This window comes from Echeneis naucrates, chromosome 5, assembly GCF_900963305.1.
Source record: "Echeneis naucrates chromosome 5, fEcheNa1.1, whole genome shotgun sequence".
Lineage (NCBI taxonomy): Eukaryota > Metazoa > Chordata > Actinopteri > Carangiformes > Echeneidae > Echeneis > Echeneis naucrates.
Window position 1 is genome coordinate 19546823 of NC_042515.1, and position 23806 is coordinate 19570628.

The 23806-nt window shown below is 41.9% G+C and overlaps 1 protein-coding gene across 2 annotated transcripts; it reads left to right on the forward strand.

The window, feature by feature from the left end:
- The first annotated feature begins 688 nt into the window (after positions 1–688).
- Positions 689–23511, forward strand: LOC115043343 (inositol hexakisphosphate kinase 2-like). Of its 2 annotated transcripts, none has more exons than XM_029501702.1 (6): positions 689–735; positions 17471–18071; positions 19938–20172; positions 20728–20912; positions 21321–21496; positions 22033–23511. In XM_029501702.1, the coding sequence occupies exons 2-6, from the start codon at positions 17798–17800 to the stop codon at positions 22708–22710; spliced, it is 1548 nt and encodes a 515-aa protein (XP_029357562.1). In that variant the 5' UTR covers positions 689–735; positions 17471–17797; the 3' UTR covers positions 22711–23511. The 2 variants fall into 2 exon arrangements, with proteins under 2 accessions (XP_029357562.1, XP_029357563.1); XM_029501703.1 differs by lacking the exon at positions 689–735 and having other exon boundaries at positions 15182–18071; positions 22033–22414; positions 22541–23511.
- Positions 23512–23806: the final 295 nt, after the last annotated feature.

The window sequence follows — 23806 nt, forward strand, 5'->3', positions numbered from 1 at the left end:
TAAAAGAGGAAATCGAAAATAAAAGCCAGCTCTTTGAAACATCGAGGAAATCCCCTCTCAGCAACCTCCCTCTCCGTCACACACACACAAAATGCAAATTTGCTGGCAGGATATAGTGTTCCTCTGAAGCATTTGTCTATTGATATCTGTCTAGTGCCTGGACGTTTGCCCCCCCATACCTCTCTCTGCAGACTCTAGTACATGACCTGTTATGTAACTCTTCTCTTCCACCTTTGTGGAGGATGTAGCTCAATGATCGCACCCAGCTCCATTTTTTAACATTTCCTTCTACAGGCCTGATCATACAAACTTGGCATTTCTGTACAATGCAAAAAGACTAGTTACCTACTTTGTTAACAACCCTTAAAACAAAACTCCTCAAACACTTTCATGGATGAAGTACATCGATACTTGAATGTACAAGATCACTGTGGAGAGGCCTGTGTCTCCAGCATTATTTGTAACATTAATGTTAATATGCAGGAAGGATTTCAATGTTAAAAATAGGTGGAGCATCATAATTTTTGGCAGAAGAGTAATCACTGGCCATGTTGAGAAGTTTTCACTTCATTGTATTTGCAAAGAACCCCACTCTGCACCTCGCTCCACTGTTGCCATGGCACCCAAGCAACTACTTCCGCAGTAGCGGGCCAATCAGAATCCTCTGCTGAAATTGGAAAACGCACGCTTCGAAACGAAGAGTGGTCGTGGAGGAAGGAAGAGGAAGATTAGCAGGTAATTTTTTAAATCAGCCGCTAGTCTTTTTCAGCCTAATAAAAAAAAAAAAAAAAAAGAAGAAGATTGAAAGACACCGCACAACTAAGCTGTGAGATAACTGGCGAGTGGTGACTCGGTTGAAATGAATAGCAGTTAAACGAGGAACAGCGCCGAGTGGCTTGGAGCTGCTAACAGAGCTGTGTGTAACGTTAGCATCAACAGAGCAGCTGCTGCCTGACTGTTAGCAGCTGAGTGAGGAAGACGGACAGATTAGATCTACATTCATTAATATAGGCAGAAAGTAGTTACTCAAGAATGCACTGTGTTCACTGAGAGCATACTGTGGTTATTGTTAAAGTTGGAGGGTTGCATTAGGTTAGTGGATACATTTGAGTTGGAGATGTTTCCTGTATAATTCTTTGGATTGTTGTGGATGACGTCTTTAGCAGAACAGGATGTACATAAGACAATAATCTGTTGTATTCAGAAGTACCCTTCCAAAATTTAGTAGTCTGCATTTTCATTATCCATACCTCATGACACTCTCCATCCATACAGTAACGTGATTACAAGCTTTGTAGCAAAGGGTTGCACTGAATATTATTTTCCTTATTGGTCAATCTGATGTTTATTTATTTGATTAATATAGTAACTGTCCCTGTTTTCTTAATACCACACGATCCTCATCCCAATTTGTCAGAGCCCAACATTGCATTTTAAAATATCTATTTTGTCAGATTAACAGTGCAAAATGCAAGCAGATAGATGCCATTTGATTTTTAGTTGATCGACTAAATGAAGAATTAACAGTTTCAGCTTTACTCTGCAGTAAATTTTCCAAATCTCACTACAAAACATTCTTCTCCCAAATAGGTTTCAGATAGCAAACAGCTTGGGGCTACATATATGACTGATATTGAATTGGTATCCTGGAGTTTAAATTAAAATGCACGTCTGCATAGTCTGCAAGCTCTTTTCCTGGGATCCCGTTAAACCCCTGGGGTCTCCCCTTAGGATGGAGCTATTATTTTGCACTTATGTAACACTAGATATGGTGAGGATTCCCCCCACATGCAAATGGCCTCTGACTGGCTTGGCTGACCTCCCCCCTTGCTGTGATAGTATTCAGTGTCAAAGGAAACTGAGCCCAATTCTTTCCATGGATGATGAAAAGCTGTCTTCTGACTGAAGATAAATTTTAGCACCACATATTTCATGCACACTTCTCATTTTCTGTTAAATCATTTGGATCTGAATGTATACTGCTCTTATACACACACTTACAAACATGTTTCATCACATGTAGGTAGGATCATGACTTGATAAATGAATGGATTACCTGTAAAACCTGTGGTTATGTTAAAAAAAAACCCCAAATAAACAAAAATCAAACTGAAATGATAATTGACTTGCAATCACAATATTACTGAATTTGTTTTATTTTTTATTTAATTTCTGATTTCTGTCATAGAAAATTACCTAGATAGGTTTGATTTGATTATGGTGTACTTAAATCTGCTGTGTCACAATGAGGGTGTGGAATAAACTGAGCTGTCAACACTTTTTTGAAATAATTTGATAGCAATAAGCTCAACCTTTTATCCAAGTGGCGTAAGGCCAAGGTGGGGTCCCACACAAAATTAGGAAACATGACGTTAAAAAACTAAATTTCAGGGAGAGCTTCACCAACTCCTTGATATCCTCTGTTAACTTCTGGCAGCAACAGTAGGAATGGGAAAGACAGAGGGGATGGGAAAGGCACTTGGCACTTTTTTGCATTAAACTTATCCTTCCTAAGTTTCACATAACGCCAGTAGCATTGCAGTAGTTCTTGTTGTTGTGGTGCTTTGTTTAATATAATCACACACATGTCTAGAGCATCTGTCTCTGCCTAGTGGTCTAAAGGCATGCATATTCTTGCAATCAGTCATTCAGCCCCTTTAATCTCCTGAAGCTCTGATCTGAGAGCTCTTATTACACATACTCATGCACACTGCTATTTTTCTGGCATTGTGCTAACTGGTATTTAGAGGCTTGACACTGGAAACCAACCAAGGTATTTTTTCAACTGCGTGCTTTAAATGTATATTTCTATGAGCTTATTTGCCATTTTGTGGCCTTTTTCATTATAACTCTACACACTTTATGTTGTCACAGAGACATGTGACATACTTGACATAAATTCTGGCTTCCAAGTGTATGAGGTCACACTAAGTTGAGTATCTGGCCAGTGAGTGCATGAAACATTTGACATTGATATGCACTGGATGAAACCATATCAGAGATGTGCTGTGGAGAGAAGGTAACACCTTGCTGGCGCCTCTTTTGAGGCCCAAGTATCAAAGCATGGTGTCAGTCTGAAGCCAGCTGCACTTTTTTTTACCATACTGAATAATTTAGGTGCTTACCCTGATCCAGCAGGGTGACTGTTGGGACTGTCAGCCTGCTTCATGGCTGGGTCTCACCAGTTAGTTACCATTTCTCTTAAATGGAAAGTATTACAAGTTTTAATACTGAAATGTCATATGATAATGTACTTAAACGTACTTCATTTTTTCTGTTTAGTAGCCGGAGGTTCCGCATTGAAACAGCTTGGTAACCCCTGCCATGGATAGCAGTTGTATGAGAGTGTGGTATTTGTCCTTGACAAGATGCTAAGCATGAAGCTGTTCCACTTGATGAGTGGTTGTGGCAAGTTCCTGGGCTTTTTCCAGCTTCATTCTTCCCTCTACCTCAGTCCCTCTAGTTCACATCCCACAATCCAGGCAGACTCTCATTAAGTGCCCCTTTGTGGAGAGATTACTGAGTTTATATTTAACTCTGTTGTCACTCTCAGCAGACTGTCGAAACAGTTGTTGGCTCTGCCAGTTCATTTTGAAACCATATCTGTGTCAGTGTGGCTACTGATTCCCTTCAGTGTCTACACATTTTCGACCTCTGTTGGTCTCGCATCTCTTCAGAGATTTCTGATCCTCTTAAAAATAGTTGATGTGCTTGGTCCATTCAGGGCCCTCTTTCACATATTTCTTGTCAATGTAGAACTCAATTAAGTTTCCAGCTGCAGTTCACGTGCATGAACACCAAGGGAATTTTCTGCTTTAGCATTTCCATCATAGTCCTCCATCTGATTAGTCAGAGACCCCATTTTCTCTGAAATTCATGTGCGTGATTGCACTCAGTATGTGTGTGTAGATGCACACATGCTACTTCCATGTACTGTCTGAGACAATTCATTTGCACGTATGCCATGTTTGCAGAACATACTGTTCCCCTCCTACTGTGCATGTGAGGGTTTGGCAGAGTGAATTCTAATTAGTGACTGGCTCATTGAGAACACTGTTGAAGGGCTTGGCCTCCGGAGAAAAGAACTTTAGCAAGTCCTTCTTGGTGAAACACTGTTAGGGTAGAAAAGGTCAGTGGTATGGAAACAGTGGGTTCTATATCGGGTTTTGGTTCTGTTTGTGATTGAGTATGTGTTCAACCTTGACCTTTTGTTTAGCAACATATGACAGAACTGTGACAATATTCATGTGATCCTGTGACTTTTGCGGGGAGGCAGAACCCAAACAAGATGGTCCTTTGAGAACATTGAGCCAAATCTTCATATTCAGGTAGGCAAGGAACCCTGTAGACTCTCACTCATTTGCAGTTAACACTATAAATCCACTGCCTTAATTATGTTTTACCCTCAGCCACCAATTTTCTTCACTTCTACCTTCTAGGCTCATTCCCCACTTACCACCAGCATTACCTGACTCTGTTTCAGGTGTGGTGTTACAAGGGCCAGGGTCAAATTAGTGTTATAGAAACTTAATTTGGACTGCAAGATACAGCCAGCCTCCCAGATCAAATATATTGGCTGCCGTATCCTATGTGTAGCGGTTAATCCCAACATCTTTACCAGGGAGTAAAATTGAGTTGGTGCCTTGTGGTTTATTATATTGTAACTAAACACCAGCTAGTGAGCTAGTGGGCAAAGCATTTGGATGCCAAATAATGTCCTGGCTCTGAGGGTAGATGGATTGAAGAGAAAATTACATGAGAGAAAGTTCTTACAAAGACGTCATTGTAAGGACAGACTCTGGACCTGATTTTGAAATCTCATCTATTTGACCTTCACTCAGAGTATCACCAAAATATCTGAGTGAAGTAGAAATGAGCTGTGCTTAAATGTTTTTGTGTTTGCCATATTATGGGGCTAAAATTGGAGAAGAACAAATATAGATATAGCTGAATAATTCCTCACAAAGAGAACAAGCTTCTTATATTGTCGAAGTTAAGTTCAGATGTCCACTCCCCCACCCATTTGGCCACAAAGCAGTTCAATACAGTTCAATTTTATAAAGAGTTTGGTCTAGACCTGCTCTATATGTAAAGTGCCTTGATATAACTCTACAAATTTGATTTGATTTGCCATACTGTAAAAACACTTGCAGATTTCAAAGGAAAGATTTTCTTTCATAGGCTTCTTCCTGCAAAAAGGCCTTTATGTTTGCTTCCTGCTTTACATTTGACTGGAACCAATGAACTTGTTTGCATTTGTCTTTGCTATGCTTGTTGTGGCATGATATTTAGCCTTGTTGCCCCACAACAAGAAGGTCCTGTGCGGATTTTGCATGTTCTCCCTGTGCCTGCATGGGTTTTCTCTGGGTCCTCCAGCACTCAAAACCCTGGGAGTCTCAGTGCCCTCTCCACTACCCTGCTCATCTACCATCTGCACTCTTCACTATCGAGGTACAGGCCAATAAGAGAAACAGCATGGGAGAACCTAAATTTAAACAGAACTGGCTTATGAAAGGTTAATGGGGGCATTACAGGTGATGGGGGACCACTGAGGGAAAAGTACATGCTCAAACAAAATTTTGTACAGGAAAGGAAATTTCCTGCTTTAAATGTCTCTGGTAGTAGAGTGAATGTTGTTTATGTCTGATGTACATTATGTCTGATTGCTGGGCTATGCTGCCAGTTTGAGAGGACAAAGTGCTTATTATGGTGGATAGATGCTGCTATTTGGGGGAAGATGGACTGGATGTACACTTGACAAAGGGATAGAAATGAGGGCAGCATTAGTGCAGCAAAGGGTGTTGATTTTGTTTTAGAGAGGGGAGGGGGGTCTTCAGAGGAGGATATGGACAGGCTCTTCAGTAATCCTCTGACATGTGCACTCTTCTCACGTGCACACACAAGCACTGCAGTGCAGGGCTGTCTGTGGCACAGAAACACGCTGTACTGCCGCTATTGCAGCCCACACTGCACTGTTCCAACAGTCCATGTCCCAACCCACACAGATGGTAAACACACCATGTGTTTCATTGGACATCACTAAAAATCTCCCCGTCCGACTCACCCTCTTTTTCTCAACTCAAATACCACATAAAGACACTAATCATCCTGCATTTTGATAGTAGGGGGTGGCTACAGTAATAGGATGAATCATGGTTTACTTCTTGACCTACTTACAGCTTCAGCATTAGTTGTACTATATTTGGCTTTTAACAAATGTATATGGAAATATCGAATTAAAATGGCTGTGTGTATTTTCTTGAGGTAAAAATAATGGACTTAGTTTTCATATTTCTCTGATGGCCTATAGAGGACAAATTTTTGTGAGACTCTTTGGCTGATGAGTCTAAATATCAATAGTCAAAGCAAGTATCCCTCTATCTACCATCAAATGTAATGAAATACAGCAGGTTCAATTAGGGTAAAATTTGCAGACTTACATCTAACACCTCCAAAAGCTTTGGATGCCGAAAAACTGCTATTTCATATGCAGGTTACACAGCTTTCTGATCCTTCTGTTGAGATGCTGATTTCAAATGCAATCTTTGCTGCAAGCAGAATGAACAGCAGAGTCAAATCAGTCAGCATAGTGCCACACTAGCCCACAGAACATGTCTGAGAGCTCCAAGCCTCTCCTCTGTCCATCACAGTAGATAAACATATACTCAGGTGTGTGTTCATGTGTAGTAAGGAGTGTGTGCATGCATGGACTTGAGGTTAGTCAACAACAAACCCATGAGTAGCTGTAACTGTACTCTGTCTTAGAGCCTTAGGTTACTGTAATATGCTTGTGCACGTGCATGGGCTTTTTCCAAGGATTAATATTCATCTGGATATCTGGGTAGCAGTCAGCCAAGCCTGTGACTGTGTTGTCTTCTGCATACTAAGTCGGTTTACAGTGTTACGTGCCCTGGATGAAGTGGTTTCATCCAGGGCATCACATTTCTTTTAAATATGATGATATCACGTTTCAAATGATGGGCTCATACTTCTCATAACCTGTCACATAATAATTACATTTTTTTCCCACCATGCAATCCCATTCTTCCTTGTTCTGTGTGCCCTATAGTTTTCTGTTCTTAGTCAAGCCAGTCGTCCTCTTATATTTTCTTTTGTCTTACGAAAAGCCTGACTCAGGGTCTGAGGATCCTATAGTTTTCATAAGAAATTGTGGTTTTCCAGAACAAATTCTTAAGTTTGCACAGCTGTTAGTTCCGTGAAAGTTTTGATCTTTTAGGGGTTGTAGACACGGATGTGGTGTGATTTCAAATCAATTTTTTAGGAAAAGTTACAAAATTTGGTGCTCAATAGACACAATAAGACATGATAAATTGGAGCTGAACTTGGATGCACAGAAAGCATGCAATTTTTGATGCACATTTTAGGGGGTAATGTAAGATCAGACTCCATTTATGGAAAACACCTGCTTGAAGTCAAATGGTGAATTATTATTTATTTATTTTTTTTGGAACTGTGTCCTTCAGGGCCTGGACTTAACCATGAAAAATCAATTTGCTCTACATGCATTGTTCAAACTGCAAATGTTGTAAGAAACCAGACCTGAAAATATCCCCATGCTCTGTGGAAGCAGACTGTTATGAAGCGGTGGACTTGTGGAGAAACTGAACTTCATTCATCTTCTACCACCTATCCATGTCTTTGCCGCGGCGGGTGTTGGAGTCAGCTCACATTGTACACCCTGGACAGGTTTCCAGTCAATTTCAGGGCCAACATTCAGAGACAAACAACCACTTACGCTCACACTCAGACCTACAGGCAATTTCGAGCCACCAACCTAGCAAGCACAGGGAAAACATGCAAACTCTGCACAGAAAGGCCCCAGTCCTGAGAACAGAACACAAAACCTTCTTGTAGTGAGGCAACAGCGCTAACCACTATGTTGCTGTGCTGCCCTGTAGAAAAATACTGAAGGTTTAATGTTGCAGATGTAGGTATATGTGAAATGTGCTTGTGATTCAGTGAGAGTGGGTAAATCTTGCAAAAGAGTATTGTATCTGTGATTGTACACATTCGTATTGCACAAAACTGTTATATTGAGACTAATCCTAAACCTTTTTGAGATACCATGAAGCTGCATTTTTATGGGAGCACAAGCTGAATGTCCTCATAAAGGAATTCTTGTTAAAGAATCTCCCTATTGAAAACAGGAACCTACATCCCATTGTGACAACAGGGTCACCTTACAGTTTGCTGATTGCCCAAAGGTTCTGAGGTGCGAGGAGCCCATTCAATGCTGCCCACAGCTTCAATATTTGTTTTTTTTTTTAATTCGTAGCTTTTTTTAATGTGACTCTATCCCATCCTTATAAAGACATAGTCAGAGATATGCGTGGCTTGACAGCACACTGCTATCATTGCAGTGGCCTGTCCTTTTTGGATAAGAAATAGCCACATCAAAATTCTGTTTTGGCTTTGCGTGATGTTCAGGTCTGGAAAGAGTTTTGGTTTGGAAACTTACACTGGGGGCATGCCTTTGTGATTATGTCAGTGCCGAGCTTTTAATAGTATTCGAGTAAACTGAGTCAGTGCTGTTATTTATGATGACAGAGGTGTGTGTGTGTGTTTATATTTGGTGTGAGAGATGTGCTGAAGGATATGTGAAGCTGTTCGTCTGTCACCTCAGGTGAGGTGACAGATGGAGTTGACACACTCTGGAGGTAGAGGATGCACACATGGAATATGCACACACACAGACACATTTAAATACAGTATAATTAGAACTCCGGGCTGTCAAGTTGGGCAGAAAGAGATGTCTGCTTTAATACTTCTGACACTTTGATGCAAGCTCAGTATCAGCTTTCCACGCTTGTTACTTCTCTGTTATACAGTCTTTGTTAAGGCATTTATGAATTTTAGCATGTTTTCTATATATTTTTTATTGGCTAACTTGGCTGTGTGAAAATTCAACTGTTTTATCTTTGCTATATACTGTACTGTCAATTACTGTACTTTCTAAAGGGTTATACATCTAAAAAAGTAGAATGTTCTGTTTATTTTTATATAAGTTATGACTATAAAAGCAATACATTTGAAATAATGTGTTCTTGTCCACATTAATTACATTCGGAAAATTTAAACCCATGCTAATAACATTAACAAAAGCTAACTGGACTCAGCAGTTGCTGAACACTGAGTCGAGGATTTAAAATATATTTAAAGGTGTGACGTGCCTCATCAAAAAGAGCTCCCAGGAGATAAAGACTTATTGATTTGCATATTTATCCATCAACAGTAAAACAAACTGACTATACATGGAGATGAGTTAGTTCTGTAGATAGATAGATAGATAGATATACTTTATTTATCCCAGGCTGGGAGATTGCAGTGTAGCAGCAGCATTACACACAGAGACATCAAACAACATAGGATGAGAAAAAAAATATATACAGTAAAGAACAAATTATACATGATAAATATCAAAATACCAAGCAAAAGCAATAGAAATAAACATGTTTTGTACAAAGGAAAAAGTATAAACAACAAAGGGCAGTGTTGGTTTAGTGCAAAGTTCAGAGTAAAAAAAAAAAAAGTAGAGAATAAAGTGCACAGTGACTGTAAGTGATGACCAGAGTTATTTCAGCTGTTATTATACAGCGTGATGGCATGTGACAGGAACGATTTCCTGTATCTGTCTCTCTGACAACGGAACTGTAGCAGCCTGTGGGAGAAGCTGCTCCGCTGTCGGTCCACTTGTGTAATGGAGAGGGTGCTGCACATTATCCATTATGGATAACAGTTTGTTCAGCGTCCTCCTCTCCACCACAGTCTCAAAGGAGTCCAGTCTTAGACCAAGTACAGAGCCAGCCTTCTTGACAATCTTGTCAAGTCTGTTGGTGTCGCTGGCTTTGATGCTGCTGCCCCAACATGCAACAGCAAAGAAGATGGTGCTGGCAACAAAAGACTGGTAGAAGATCTCCAACATCTGCTCATCCCCTTCTTGTACACAGGCTCGGTGTTAGGTTTCCAGTCCAGTCTGTTGTCGATCACCACTCCCTGTAGTGGTCTGTAGTGGTCTGTAGTGGCTGTGAAGGCGTCTTGTTCCTCCTGAAGTTGAACACTATCTCTCTGGTCTTGTTGATGTTCAGCCTCAGGTGATTCTGTTCAGACCACTCTACAAAGTTGTCTATCAGTGTCCTGTACTCCCCCTCCTCTCCCTCTCTTATACACCCGACAACAGCTGAGTCATCAGAGAACTTCTGCAGGTGACATGACTCAGAGTTTTACTTAAAGTCAGTGATGTATAAGTTGAAGAGGAAGGGAGAAAGCACAGTCCCCTGTGGAGCTCCTGTATCACTGACCACCACGTCAGAGAGCACACTGCCCAGGCGGACAAACTGTGGCCGGCCTGTCAAGTAGTCAGTAATCCAGGAGATCACTGCGTCATCAACACCCATCACCCGCAGCCTCTCACCCAGTAGCAGAGGCTGAATGGTGTTGAAAGCACTGGAGAAATCAAAGAATGTGATCCTCACAGTGCCTCCCCCACCATCCAGATGCATATGGGCTGGTTGCAGCAGGTAAATGACAGCGTCGTCGACTCCTAAGGGGGGCTGATAGGCAAACTGCAAAGGGTCCAGAAACGTCCTCATCTGTGGCCTCAGCTGGGCTAGGACCAGTCTCTCCAGGACCTTCATCACATGGGATGTGAGGGCGATTGGTCTGTAGTCAGCTGGGTTGGATGGTCTCGGCTTCTTGGGGACTGGAACCAGGCAGGACGTCTTCCACAGCATTGTTACTTTCTCCTGACTCAGGCTCAGGTTGAACAGATGTCTCAGTACAGGAGACAGCTGGCTGGCACAGGCCTTCGGGATCATGGGTGTGATGCCATCAGGGCCTGCTGCCTTTTGCTGGTTCAGTCTCTCCAGCTGCCTCTTTACCTGGCCTGTAGTCACCGTTGGGTGGTTGATGCTGGTCTCCTCAATGGGGGAAAGGGGGAAGAGAAAGAGGGGGGGCAGATGGAGAGGTGATGTGCAGGAGAATGCTGGGGGGTGGTGCTAGCCATTTGGGACGGTGTGGGTGTGTGAGGGGCAGGGGGTGAGCTGAACCTGTTAAAAAACTGGTTAAACTGGTTTGCTCTGTCCAGGCTCCCTGATGTCTGCCTGTCTTTCACTTTCATCCCTGTGATGTGCTTCATTCCCGTCCACACATATGTAGCTGTAGCTGCTCCTCCTAAAAGTGTGTGCCAAGCTAAGCGTGCTCCAAAAGCACAACACAGATACTCACTTGGGTAAAAAAAGGAAGCTCAGGATAACAGCTAAAGAAGAATAGATGGCAGAAAGTTATGGTTTGATTGGATTTAATGATTGCAAAGGGCTGATTTTATATTTTGCTGGCATTTCCACAGGGGTTAACTGTGGTACCTACGTCTGAAGGCAACTCCGGACAGAATCTCAATGCATTACTGAATGGAAAAGCCACTGGCACTGCATTCAAAGCACAAGCACATTCACCACTGGCTGCAGCCTTTGCAACTGCACCATTGGCTGTATGTTTTGCTTCATGTGTGCCGAAGGGTTTCAAGTGCTCTCACTATCAAAAAGTTGCATGTTAAACCATGGACAATGTGTTGAGTGTTGTTGACATGCAACTTTGTCATGGACTCTATCTGCAGGATAAAAAGAACACAGGCTTCAGCCCCAATACAGCAGAGTTAGGAGCCCGACTGCTTGTTTGTGATACTGATATGTTGACAGGTATCACTTGCTGCCATAATGTAACACTACTCAAAGTCTCTGTCGACTACACCTGGGGTTAACCTAACCTTTACCTGCCTGAACTTGTCTGACAGGAAGAAGTGTGTTTACTGTCTGTATACTGTCTCACTGAACTTACTGTGAGATATAAGTAACACCAGTTGTAGAATAAAAGCCATTACATCACATGGTGCCAATGCTCTTTGACCTTCCTCAGCTGCAGAGGGAGAGAAGAGCCAAATGGCCGTTAAAATGAGAGAATGCCAGAACAACTTAGGGAGAATGGGTTTAAAGTCACTAGGTAAGACTTACTGTCTCACTTTGCTTTCAGTTCAGTTCACATTTCCTCAATGCTGCATTAAAACTGCATGAGTAGCTAACTAGTGTGGGAACCAGTTTGCAGTTTTGTGCAACTGCATTGTGTCAACGGACCAAAGTCAAATGAGACTATCTAATAATTCTGAGAAGTGTGTGCAGTTCAATTATATGGCAATGCCTAAATCCAGGAAGTGTATGACGTAAGGATAACTGTTTCCAATGCAGTGTCACTAAGCTTTACAGCTTTATAAGGACACCCTTAATTCGTGACTCACAATCGAGTCACTGATATTGGCAGTAAGACTGGATTAGTAGACACTAGGAAGACATCCCTATATAGTCCATGAAAATCATCGTTACTCATGTTGTTTATCAATCCTGTAATGTTTTTAAATGAATAAGAATTTAATACAGATAGTTTTTCCAGCCATCTCCTTAGCAGGAATATAAAGACAATGTGGGAGAGCATCTCTTGCTTTTGACAATCTGCTCTTGTGAGTTGAGCTAAACCCCTTTCTGTCCCTGTTCCTCTTAGCACTCACAGCTGTAAACCTCTTCCTGAATCTCTGTGTGCTGACTTCCATATATATATATATTTCTCAAGGATCTCACATTCCCATTTCCAAATACGTTTCTCTTTTTCCTCTACTAGGCTTAGGTCTGTAGTATAAAATTATAATTTTTTCTTATTGTGGAAAAGCCTTTATTTTTGGGCAGCATTTTTGCCTTTATTGTAATAGCCACAGTGAGAAACACAGTGAAGTGAGAAAGAGACCGGATGACATGCAGCGAATGTTTACATTCTTAATGGTAAACACACTACCTGTGACCCCTCCGATGAATTTAAGTGGTATCATGTTAAATTGATAGAGTCATAACAGTATTGATAATGGCTATAGTTTGCTGCTGCAAATGAACACATGAAGCTCTGATTCATTGAGGACAATGGGATATTTTTGGTGCTGCACTTCATCTGTGAGGTAATTAGGCCAGTCATTAGGCCAAAAACTTGGTGTACTCCTTTCATCAGTATCTGCCTCCCATATCCCAGTGCTCATCTCCCCTCCATTATCTGTTTCCTCCCCCTTTGTCCTTTTGTATCTTGTGTGCCCAGTTCAGGAAGTGGCATGAGATGTCACACAGGAAGCAGGGCCAGGATAGGTGTGTGCAAGGATGGGGTGACCTCATACCTAAATTCCCCACCCCTTGCTTATGCATTCATTTTACTGTAAGCATCGCTCCCCTTTTACCTCTTTGTTACTTGAATTCATATATTTGTTATTTATATTCATATCTTCTTGTCAGCATTGTTGAACTAAAACTGTGTTAGACATGTATTAAGAAGTACTTAAATGCATAATAGGGACAACTATACCAGAGGTTTACATTGAGAAATGACACGTCTGTGCAGTTCTGTCACTGAACTTATAGATAGGAACTGTCACTAGGACCTGGCTGGTGTGTGCAGCAATGTGACTCCAATGGTGACTTAAACAGTAGCAGACAGTGAATTGCTTCCCTCCTGTGATTATTTGTGTTGCACTTGGCATGGAGCAGACAGTGTTTGATAATAGCCACTCCACAACCTGAATTACAGACAGCATGTGGTATTTTTAGTTGGGGCTTAGGTGTTTGGTGACCCATGAGGATTTGGTTAATGGGTTTATCTGGTATGAGGTGACATGAGGTGATCAGTCTGGAAAATGACCCTGCAAATCACTGCACAGGTAAGATTAGCTGTTTTCCACTTCACCTGTGCCAGCTCTGTGACCTGCAGGGATAGAGTGTACTTTGTGTGTGTGCTCATGTATGGTTGTTTTGGTTGTGTCCAAGTATTTGTTGCACTGTTTCTTCCTGTCTGCATGTGTGATGTTCGTGAGTTCTGAGTGGTCACATGAATATGCACATGCATATGAACATGACTGGTTGCTTGCATGCAGCTATCTCCTTTGCCACTGCATAAATGAGTCCAGGTAAATCCAGGCTCGTGCCAACTCATTCAGATTATTTATCTCATCCCTAAATCTTATAAGGCTGTCGTAGGACAAGAGGTCAACAATACTCATACACAGTCTCTGTGTATTAGTGTATGAAGTTTAGTTATGTGTAAGTTTGTTTGTTTTTTTCCCACTCAAGGCTATACTCGTGACATGCTTATTCATAAATAGTTGATTAAATCTGTTTGTTGTTCTTATTTGTGCTTCTCTAATGCCTCCACATCTTCCACCCATTTTATATCTGAATTCACTCAGCATCTCCGTTTCAGTCTCCTCCTCCAATGTCCATGGCCAAACAAGGGCAAAAGGCAAACCTTACCCATCCTTCCTTCCTGCACCCTCCCCACGCCCACCAAACATCTCTCTCTGCACGGGTCCTCCTAATACGAATATAGCTGCCAATTACATTTGTAGGACGCCTGAACGTGATGCAAAGCCCTCTGGTACTGCTGCGGCCCTGATTCAGTGTAACATCGACCCACTTGATAACCTCAATGACATACCAGCTCTCACTCTGTCTCCTCTGCTAAACTGTTTCTGTAGTTAGATAAAAGCTCACAGATTGAGTATGCTTAGTTAGTTCTTTGATGTCAGTAAACATATCCAATCCAGGTCATGGGGAGGATGTTGAGACAGCTGTCTGCACAACTTTAAATCAGAATAACTGCCACAACAAAGATATTTAAGGTAAAATAATGTAGGCTCAGGCTTAGTGTTTAGCACTCACACTGTCATACAGAGCAAGCATTTATGTATGAATGAATGTGAATTTATGGTATGTGTACTGTAAAGGGCTCTGAGTGGCAGATCAGAGTTTTTATGTGTTGTCCATTCACAAGTTCACAATAATTTCTATGGCAACGGGTACTGGTGAGCTGAAGAGGAGGAACTGTATGTGAGCATGCAAACCTCAGCTTTGTAGATGTTATTTTTGTCATGGGCTTACCTCTACTTTGTAAATCTCAATATCTTCCCACAGCCAAAATTAAACAGGGCTCCTACATTCTTAAATCAAACCAAATCAAATTCAAATGTTATAATACGTATGTTGTGTATTTACTTATTTAGATGGGAATCAAATTATTTTTAAGATGGACACTTTTCAGATTTTTTTTTTCTCCCCAGAGTTTCAGATTACCAAAGCCGGGTCCAGCCCTGGTGTCAGTTTCCTGATAATTCTGTCACTTCCTTTTGTCAAGGCAGGAAATGCTCTGTTCTTGCTCAAAATCCTTGCACTGAATTTTTTTGTTGGCTGTACATCAGATTGTCTAGATTTTTTACCTGGTTTTTGGTATTGTTGTGAAAAGCCTCTGCTAACTTCCCCCTGCTGTACTTAGCCTGTTTCTTTCAAGGTCATAGCTCTTGCATCCCTCTCTCACCCCTTTCTTTCTCCCACAGTCATTTCCTGTGGACACTTTCTCCAGTTTATTCTGCATTGTTCCATCACGTGCCTGTTAAACTCTGAACTTGGTTAAAGGTTTGCTGTTTTTATTGTAAATCACCTAAATTGTATGAAAATTGATGATTGATATCTTTGTGCAACATGATTGTGAGCTTGTGGATGTGAATGAGATGGAATTGGTACTTGGACTCTTGAAGCTTTAAAAAGCATGTGTTTCTATAGATGTGGATGAAAATGACAGCTACATTGCTTGCTCTGCTCTAAGCAATTAATTTGTGTTTGTTTATCAATATTCATTCTCTACCACCCTGATATTTCCAATGATAAAACAATGTGTTTATGTGTACGTACGCAATATATATGTGCTTAAGTGTAACCGTGATTAATTTCTTTTCATCTGCCATGGCCTATTTTTCTCCTATGTTCCAGGAGGCAGGATTTAGAGAGATTAGTGCTGGGCTTTCTGACTCTTTTCTCTTGCACTACCAGCCACTGTCCAACTGAATGTACAGTACCCAACCATACACGTGCATGTGTTAATTCGGGCACTCGTTCACGCAAAAAACTCATCCAAACATGCAGGTCTAAACTGATGTTGATGTGGTTTTAGTAACGTTACGCTTAGTACTCATCTGTGTTGTACTGGTAGCTGAAAGTTCAACTCATACATATTTAGACAGGAGTGAATGAGTGGTTTAATCAGATGTTATTTTGTTTGTCACAAATCTGTGTCAGAAAGGGCCGGGAGGATACAAGATGAGGATTATCATTTCCATACCATACCTCGAGCCATACCTCGAGCTTTTAGCAATCCCTCTCTTGTCAGCTGTTTTGTCTCCACCTTATATTCAAAACATCTCTCCATTTCTATTTAAAGCATACTCGAGTTTCACAATATATTTTCTACATCACACAAATTCAAGCCGTGATACACCGAGTATACTCGATATATCGCCCAACCCTAATATGAAGCCGAATTTTTTTCTCCTGTTGGCTGCTAACAATGTTTATGTCATGTCATGTGCTTTCTATTTTGGTGTCACTGTACAAAAGACTAATTCAAGCACTAAAGCCAAGAATGATGCTTTATTTGTTTTTTATGATTTGTGATGTTTGTTTAACATCACAAGGGTTGCAACTATGATATTAAACATGCCATGAGAAGACAACTAAACAACACATTAAATTGATGAGTGTTTAAATGTAATAATGGATGTGACGGGGGCAGTGATATTATAAGCCTATTGCCTTATCAGTCTGTCCTTCCTGGATTCGTCAACTGGAACTCGATTTTAGATTTGTATATGTTTAGCTTCTTTTATTTGTCAAGTTTTATTTTTTGCTCTCTGCAAAATATTCTGCTCGGCTATCAGTTGTCCAGATTTGCTATTAGCCATACTCAAGGTGAAGTTGATCTCGTTTGAGCCATAGCTCAGTTTGTTTGCAGTCATTAGGCTTAGTAAAGGCAGGTAATAGAAAGATATCCTAGTTATGTTGAACTTGATGCAGCCCTCCCAGGACTTTATATAGTTAGGTCATTTTGTGTTTATTTGACTCATGTGTTGGTGTGTTTTGCATTGCATATTACTTTTAGGTTCCTATCCTCATTTTAAATGAGGAAATAATGCTTTTTATTCTATCAGTATGTTAAAGTCCTGTTGTCACATCCACAAAAAAACAGCTGAGTTCAGCTCCTTATTTTTATTCCCCAACCCTGTGCCCCTGACACACACACACACACACACACCTAGGCTTCCCCCTCCCGCCACTGTCTTTGTTTGCCTGCTTCTTTCCCTTGAGGGGTTACCACCCAACAACTTGCTTCAGATGCTCCTGATTGGTGAATTGCTGATGGGGCGGGCCGAATGTCAGGCTTGTGAGAGCTTTACCAGTCATGAGCCAGCTCTCAGCTGTTAGAGAGCATTTAGTCTGCAGCGGAGGCACGAGCAGGATCGGTCTGTTTGCCTTATCCACTACTGTTACACTAGTCCAAACCTCAGCGTTTAAAGGACATAAAGGGGCTTTCTGTTTCTTTTCAGCTACAAGAAGAGCCAGACAAGGAGTTGAAGAGGAACTAAGCAGCCACTAATTCTTAGGGCTTCATTCTGTTTATATTCTATTTCCTCCTTCCTGTCCTTTGTTTTCAACCAGAAGAATCCCTGACAGCGCTAGTGAAGCAGATTTATAACAGCAACGGTTTGTGAAGACATCGTAGGAGCAACTTAATGTAAGATATCACGACTAGTCCTCTGCGAATCTGCAGTGTGTGAGAGAGCTTGTCCCTGCCAGATTGGGCCCCCACCGCATTGTTTGTGCGTGCGTGAGGAGGCTAATGCCCGCCATAGTGTGGTCAGGACCAGAGGAGGATGAGTCCGGCTGTGGAGGCTCAGGCCCAGGAGGCCATGAATGCAGAGCAAAAGCAAAAGCAGCAGCAGAACCAGCTGCAGCATCAGCTGCAGCACCAGCAATGCTACATGGAAAAGGGGGTGATGCTTGAGCCTTTTGTGCACCAGGTGGGGGGACATTCCTGCGTCCTGCGTTTTGGGGAGCAGACCATCTGCAAGCCCCTCATTCCCCGTGAGCATCAGTTCTACAAGAGTCTGCCTGCTGCAATGAGGAAGTTCACCCCCCAGTATAGAGGTAAGGAAAACCAGCCTTCTCTAATCATTGTGGTATCTTGTTGTATTGTGTTGCTGTCTTTCTATTAGCTAAATTTACTGTTATTGCATATGTGCAAATCAGTGAGAATACATATTGTACACATGCTCTGCTTAGGCTGTGTGAATGGAGGATATTTTGGGATCAGAGCTCCCCACTCCTTCTCAAGTATTGTTTATGCGTTCCTGCCAGCTGCATGTACCTAACTGTTCCACAGGAGGGTGCTGCTGCTGAGACTGCAAGAGGGCTTTCTACAAACAGGACACCATACTGTAACTGGTGACCTGTTTGTAGAAGCTTGTTTGAACACAGGTAAGTTGAGTGAGCTGGTGGGAGCTGCTTCTTTCTTTTTTCATTTACCTTCCTCTTATTCGCCTGCATCCTGAAATCAGCTGGGATCTGCTGTAAAAGTAGGCTATTCTTTGAAAATCTGCCGATGGCGATCGATGGGTCCACAACACAACAAAACTTTAGCAAACAGACAGTCTATCAAACAGTATACAAAACACATATTTCCACAGGTTGCACAGGTTTTTCAATCTCAATATCAGTATGGCCTTCACTTTGAAGACAAGTAAGGATCAGCATGTCCCAAGAAGCCTTCTGCCCATCTGTCTTTGTGCCCATCATTTAATTTTATCACATGCCAATGCAGCTGTTTCTTCTGTGTCCTTAGCAGAGAAGTTTAAAGTGATAGAAAGCAGCCAATTTCCTCTGATTGTCTTAAAAGCCTTTCTCAGTTCACCTTTAACTTACCAAGGTACAAAAAAAGATTGCTATATTTTCAGCATTTTCACACTTCAGCATTGTTCTTTCAAAATTTACCTCAGCACATCCTGGCGTCTCCTTCAGCTACATTATGGGCATTATGGGATACCATGAGGAGGGCAGGGTGTGGCTGTTAATGAAACAAATATAATGACTTGGGAACTATTGAAGATATACTTTGCATGTGCTGCTGAAGTTACTCTGTTGACCTGGACCTGACCTGGAGATAGGAATATGCTAGCATCATAGCTACACCAAGCATCATTTTTTTTTTCTGTGTAGCGTTCATGTGGAGGAGGCTGTGGGGTTTCTGGGTGATATTGACAGCATTCATCATTTTTTTCCTTGTGCCATTTACGTTTAGATTATTTATCTCAATTCTCATAGCATGCATTGCTTTTGTGGGTATTTTCATCTTGTTTTTTGTCATTGGTCTCATTATTTAATACTGTTTTGTGTTGCTTTTGAGAGTTTCATCCTCTGTTATATGTCTTAGTTTTGTCCTCATTGTTGGAATAAATATCTTAAAGAGATATATAGACAAACTAGTGCATAAATTTAATGCATTGCCAAAATCAGCTGGGAATACAGGGTGTTAATCAAATGTGTTATCCTTTGATATATATTTTTTGAGGGAAATATTCTCATTCTGGGCCAGCACGGTGGCAGCATGGTTCGTGCTGTTGCCCCACAGCCAGAAGGTTTGGTTTCCAGCCTGGGGCTTCTGTGTACTTCTGTGTGCATGTTCTCCCCGTGCTTGTGTGGGTTTCCTCCAGGTACTCCGGTTTCCCCCCATGGTCCAAAGACATCATGTTTGGGTTAACTGGTGACTCTAAATTGCCTGTAGGTCTGTGAGTGGAGTGTGAGTGGTTGTTGGTCTCTGTCTGTCTCTGTGTGTTGGCCCTGTGATGGACTGGTGACTCCACCCTCACCCTGAGTGAGCTGGGATTGGCTCCAGCACTCCTGCAACCTGGAAACGGATAAAGGGTAGAAGACGAATGAATGAGTGAATTCTCTTTCTATACTGATGACACGTGTCTAACAGACATCTTTCTGCCTCTCTCTCTGTCCGTGTCTCAGGTGTTGTGTCAGTGAGCTTTGAGGAGGACGAAGAAGGTAACCTTTGCCTCATTGCCTACCCACTCCATAGCGACCCAGGAGCAGATCTGGAATACAAAGACCCCTCCACTGACTGTGAGCCCAAAAACAAGATCTTCAAGTGGGGCAAGTTGTTGGCTTCCTCACTGCTTATGGACACAGAAAATTACAGCAAAGATGCCCGAAGCCGCCATTCTCGCAAAGATAAGGACAAGGGGTGAGATTAATTGAAATGTCGCAACACAGACAACAGCACATTCAGACATGTCCCTCGTAGATGACGGTGTTGATCTGTCAAGAGGCTGGGCCATCATTTCCACAGCTATATTAAACTGAACAAGGTGTATTGATCATTCCAGATCTGTTACACAACCCTGATATATTTAATGCAATCTTGAGTTTGCTATGAATTGTAAAACTTTTGTCTAACAACACACATCAATTGACTGATGATGCATGACAGCATTGTCATAAACGTAATGACCTAAGGAAAAACTCCAAGGCAGTCAGACAGCAGGCCATAGCATCAGGTTTACAGTGCAATAGTGCAATAGATGCATAATGTCCATGCATATTTGTTCATGTTAGGGTGTTCTAATCAGAGGTGATCTCTTTAATAATATGGTGATACATAATAATAATCATGACGATGATTAGGGATGGTTGGGATTAGAGACAGACCACACGAGAATACCGGAGGAGTCGCTAAAGAAGCCCCAGCCTGCCTAATTTGTATCATAACCTAAAAAACTCTCTGTGTTGTGCTGTGCAGTCCTCACATGCTGCAGGAAGATGTGGAGTTGGAGTGGCTGCAGCAGGCTGAGGTGCTTTACTACAGACTGGAGCGCAGTCACAGTAATGCTGTCCCACAGCTCAAACACAACCCTTGGAGTGTCAAGTGTCACCAGCAGCACCTGCAGAGAATGAAGGAGAATGCCAAGCATCGCAACCAGTACAGTATCTTTTCACTGAAAGCTTGTTGTGGCTTCCTAGTTTTGTGATTCTTTTATTTGACAACATTGTCTACCACTGTGGAAAGAGAATGTATCAATTGTTTTGTGGTTTAAGGCCAGAGGACATGGTACGTACAGCCTGTTCCTCAAGGGCACCTCAACACTTACCTTTCTACACCTGGTTATTAGCAGCTCAAGCTTGTACCTGAGGTCTGTCATTTAATGTATTGTATAGGTATCACCTTGTCCTCTGGAGTCAATTATTTAATATTCTTTTGACATGTGTGCATATATTCTTAAAATAATTGCTTGTATGAAGGAGCAGTGAAAAATGTGAAGAGAAAAGTTGACATAATTAATGTAAAATAAGGCCATGGTTTTTTGTACCGTATTCCTTGACTCAGCTTTACAGAATTTATCCTACTGGAGAACCTGACGTGGCGGCACACAGTGCCATGTGTATTGGACCTGAAGATGGGCACACGACAGCATGGAGATGATGCCACGGAGGAGAAAAAGGCAGTGCAGATCCGCAAGTGCCAGCAGAGCACATCAGCCTCAATAGGAGTGCGTCTCTGTGGCATGCAGGTGAGCTTACAGCCGAGTTTGGCCTCTGTTTGGAAAATATATATTTAATTCACTCTCAGACAAACACTTGGAAGATGACATCAAAACCACTCCCAGTTGAATTTGACCTGACAACCATCTGCCAGTTAGCTTACCATAGCACAAACACTGGAAAAAGCTTGTATGGCTCTGTCCTACAGTAAAGAACTGTTGAATCTCTAAGCCTCACAAATAAACATGTTATGTCATATTAGTTCACTCTTTATGGGAGCGGGGTTGTTGCGAACTGTTCCAGGTCCCCATCACTGTCTATCATTCTGCATTTTTAAATATTCTCTCCATTTTACTTTGCTGCAATAATTATTTAAGCAAAAAGTAGACAATGGACGAAGAACAAAAGACGTAAAACTGAAACCAGCGTATGAACAAATTCAAATTTTAAGCAGTGCTTTCCAAATAATGAAAAAAGTGGTTCATGTTCATATTTGTTGTATTTTAGAAGCTGCCTTTTTTGCTACCTACCTTTCTGACCTCATCATATTTCACCATCCTTCCAGGTGTACCGGTCAGACACAGGCCAACTGATGTTCATGAACAAGTACCATGGCCGGAAGCTCACCCTGCCAGATTTCAAAGAGGCTTTGTTTCAGTTCTTCCACAGCGGACAGCGTCTACGGCGCGAACTCCTCTCTCCAGTACTACGTAGGCTCAGAGACATGCAAGCTGCCCTGGAAGCCTGTGAATCATACCGCTTCTACTCCAGTTCCCTGCTTATCATTTATGACGGTGCACCCCACCGTAAACACACACGCCGACGCACTGAAGATGGACTGTCTGAGGAGGAAGGTGATGAGGATGAAGAGGAGAATGAAGAGGTTGAGGCTGGACCAGAGATGGAGGAGGAGGAGGAGGAGGAGGAGGAGATGGGCGAGGTAGCGGGTGCACTTGGCTTCCCTCACAGCCCCTCTATGTCTAACGACGTCAGCAGCAGCTGCTCCAGCAGCAGCAGCAGTAGCAGTGTCAGTGGAAGCTCGGGTGTCAGCCAGGCTCATCTCCCCCGGTCAGATCCCTACAGCCCCATGGTGGATGTGAGGATGATAGACTTTGCTCACACCACCTGCAGACATTACAGAGAGGACAGCGTGGTGCATGAGGGCCAGGACAGTGGTTACATCTTTGGTCTCCAAAACCTAATCACCATCATCTCTGAGCTGGAGAACCACAGCAAAGACTGACATGACAAACACACACAGACATTGAGGCACAGTAACAGTCTCTGACCTATGGATGAAACGAGGAGCCCTGGACTACAGAGGAGAGAGGTTTCTCGTCTCCTTGGTGTACCTGGCTTTTCATTGGACCCCATTTCCTTTTTCTGCCATTGGTGCTTCTCGATGTTCCTGATTTGTGTGTCTTTCAAAGGGACATCAACCAGACCCGCAAATAACGCAGAAAAGCCATCTATGTGACTGATGCAGTGATTCACCCATTGTCATCATTCTGTTATAACCCACTTCACTCCTAGGAGGATGGGAAGGCAGTAAATTAAAGCAGTTTGAAGCCTGAGACAGTAGATATGTTTTTGGTTGTGTCCAATTCCAAAGAAAGTGTCAGCATTTTGCACAAACATGCACTTGAACACATTGTACTGAACAAGTGTGTGTTTAGACAGAGAGGGCTATTGGAGAGAGCACGAGTTGTATGTGTATGAGGACAGTCGATGGGAAGAAAGGCAGTAAGCTCACATCCTCCATTCTTCTCTTTAGCCATCCTTCTTTCCATGCTCACTCAGAGAATATATTCATATAGGTATAAAAGAAATGATATAGTTATTTATTTATTTGACATGTTTCATAAAATAAACTACATTTTCAAAAAACTATGTAATTGGAGAGCAGTACATTCCATGTTTTTTAATGTTCAATAATGATATTAATTAATATTGTTATTTGACATGTTTGGATACCTCTATCTTGTATATCTGTGTTGTCCACAGTTTGTTGGAGGAGAAAATTAAAGACTTTGGTTTGTGCTAACACCTGTCTTCTTTTTATGTTGGATGTTTGGCTTGTGGGAAGGTCATTAGCTCTTAAATCACTGCGTAATAGAAATCACAGATTTCCTGCTTATATACAATGTAAATGTCTGCAATGAAATGTCACCCAACTATAGAGGATGAGGAAAATGTCCTCTTTCTCAGCACCGGCCACTAAAAACACATGATGAAAGAATCATTCATATTTTTACATATAACTCTGGAAAGTATGATAAGGATTGAAACTCAATAGGAGGCCCACCCCCTCCACCTGCTGTGCAGAAAAATAGCCGGAG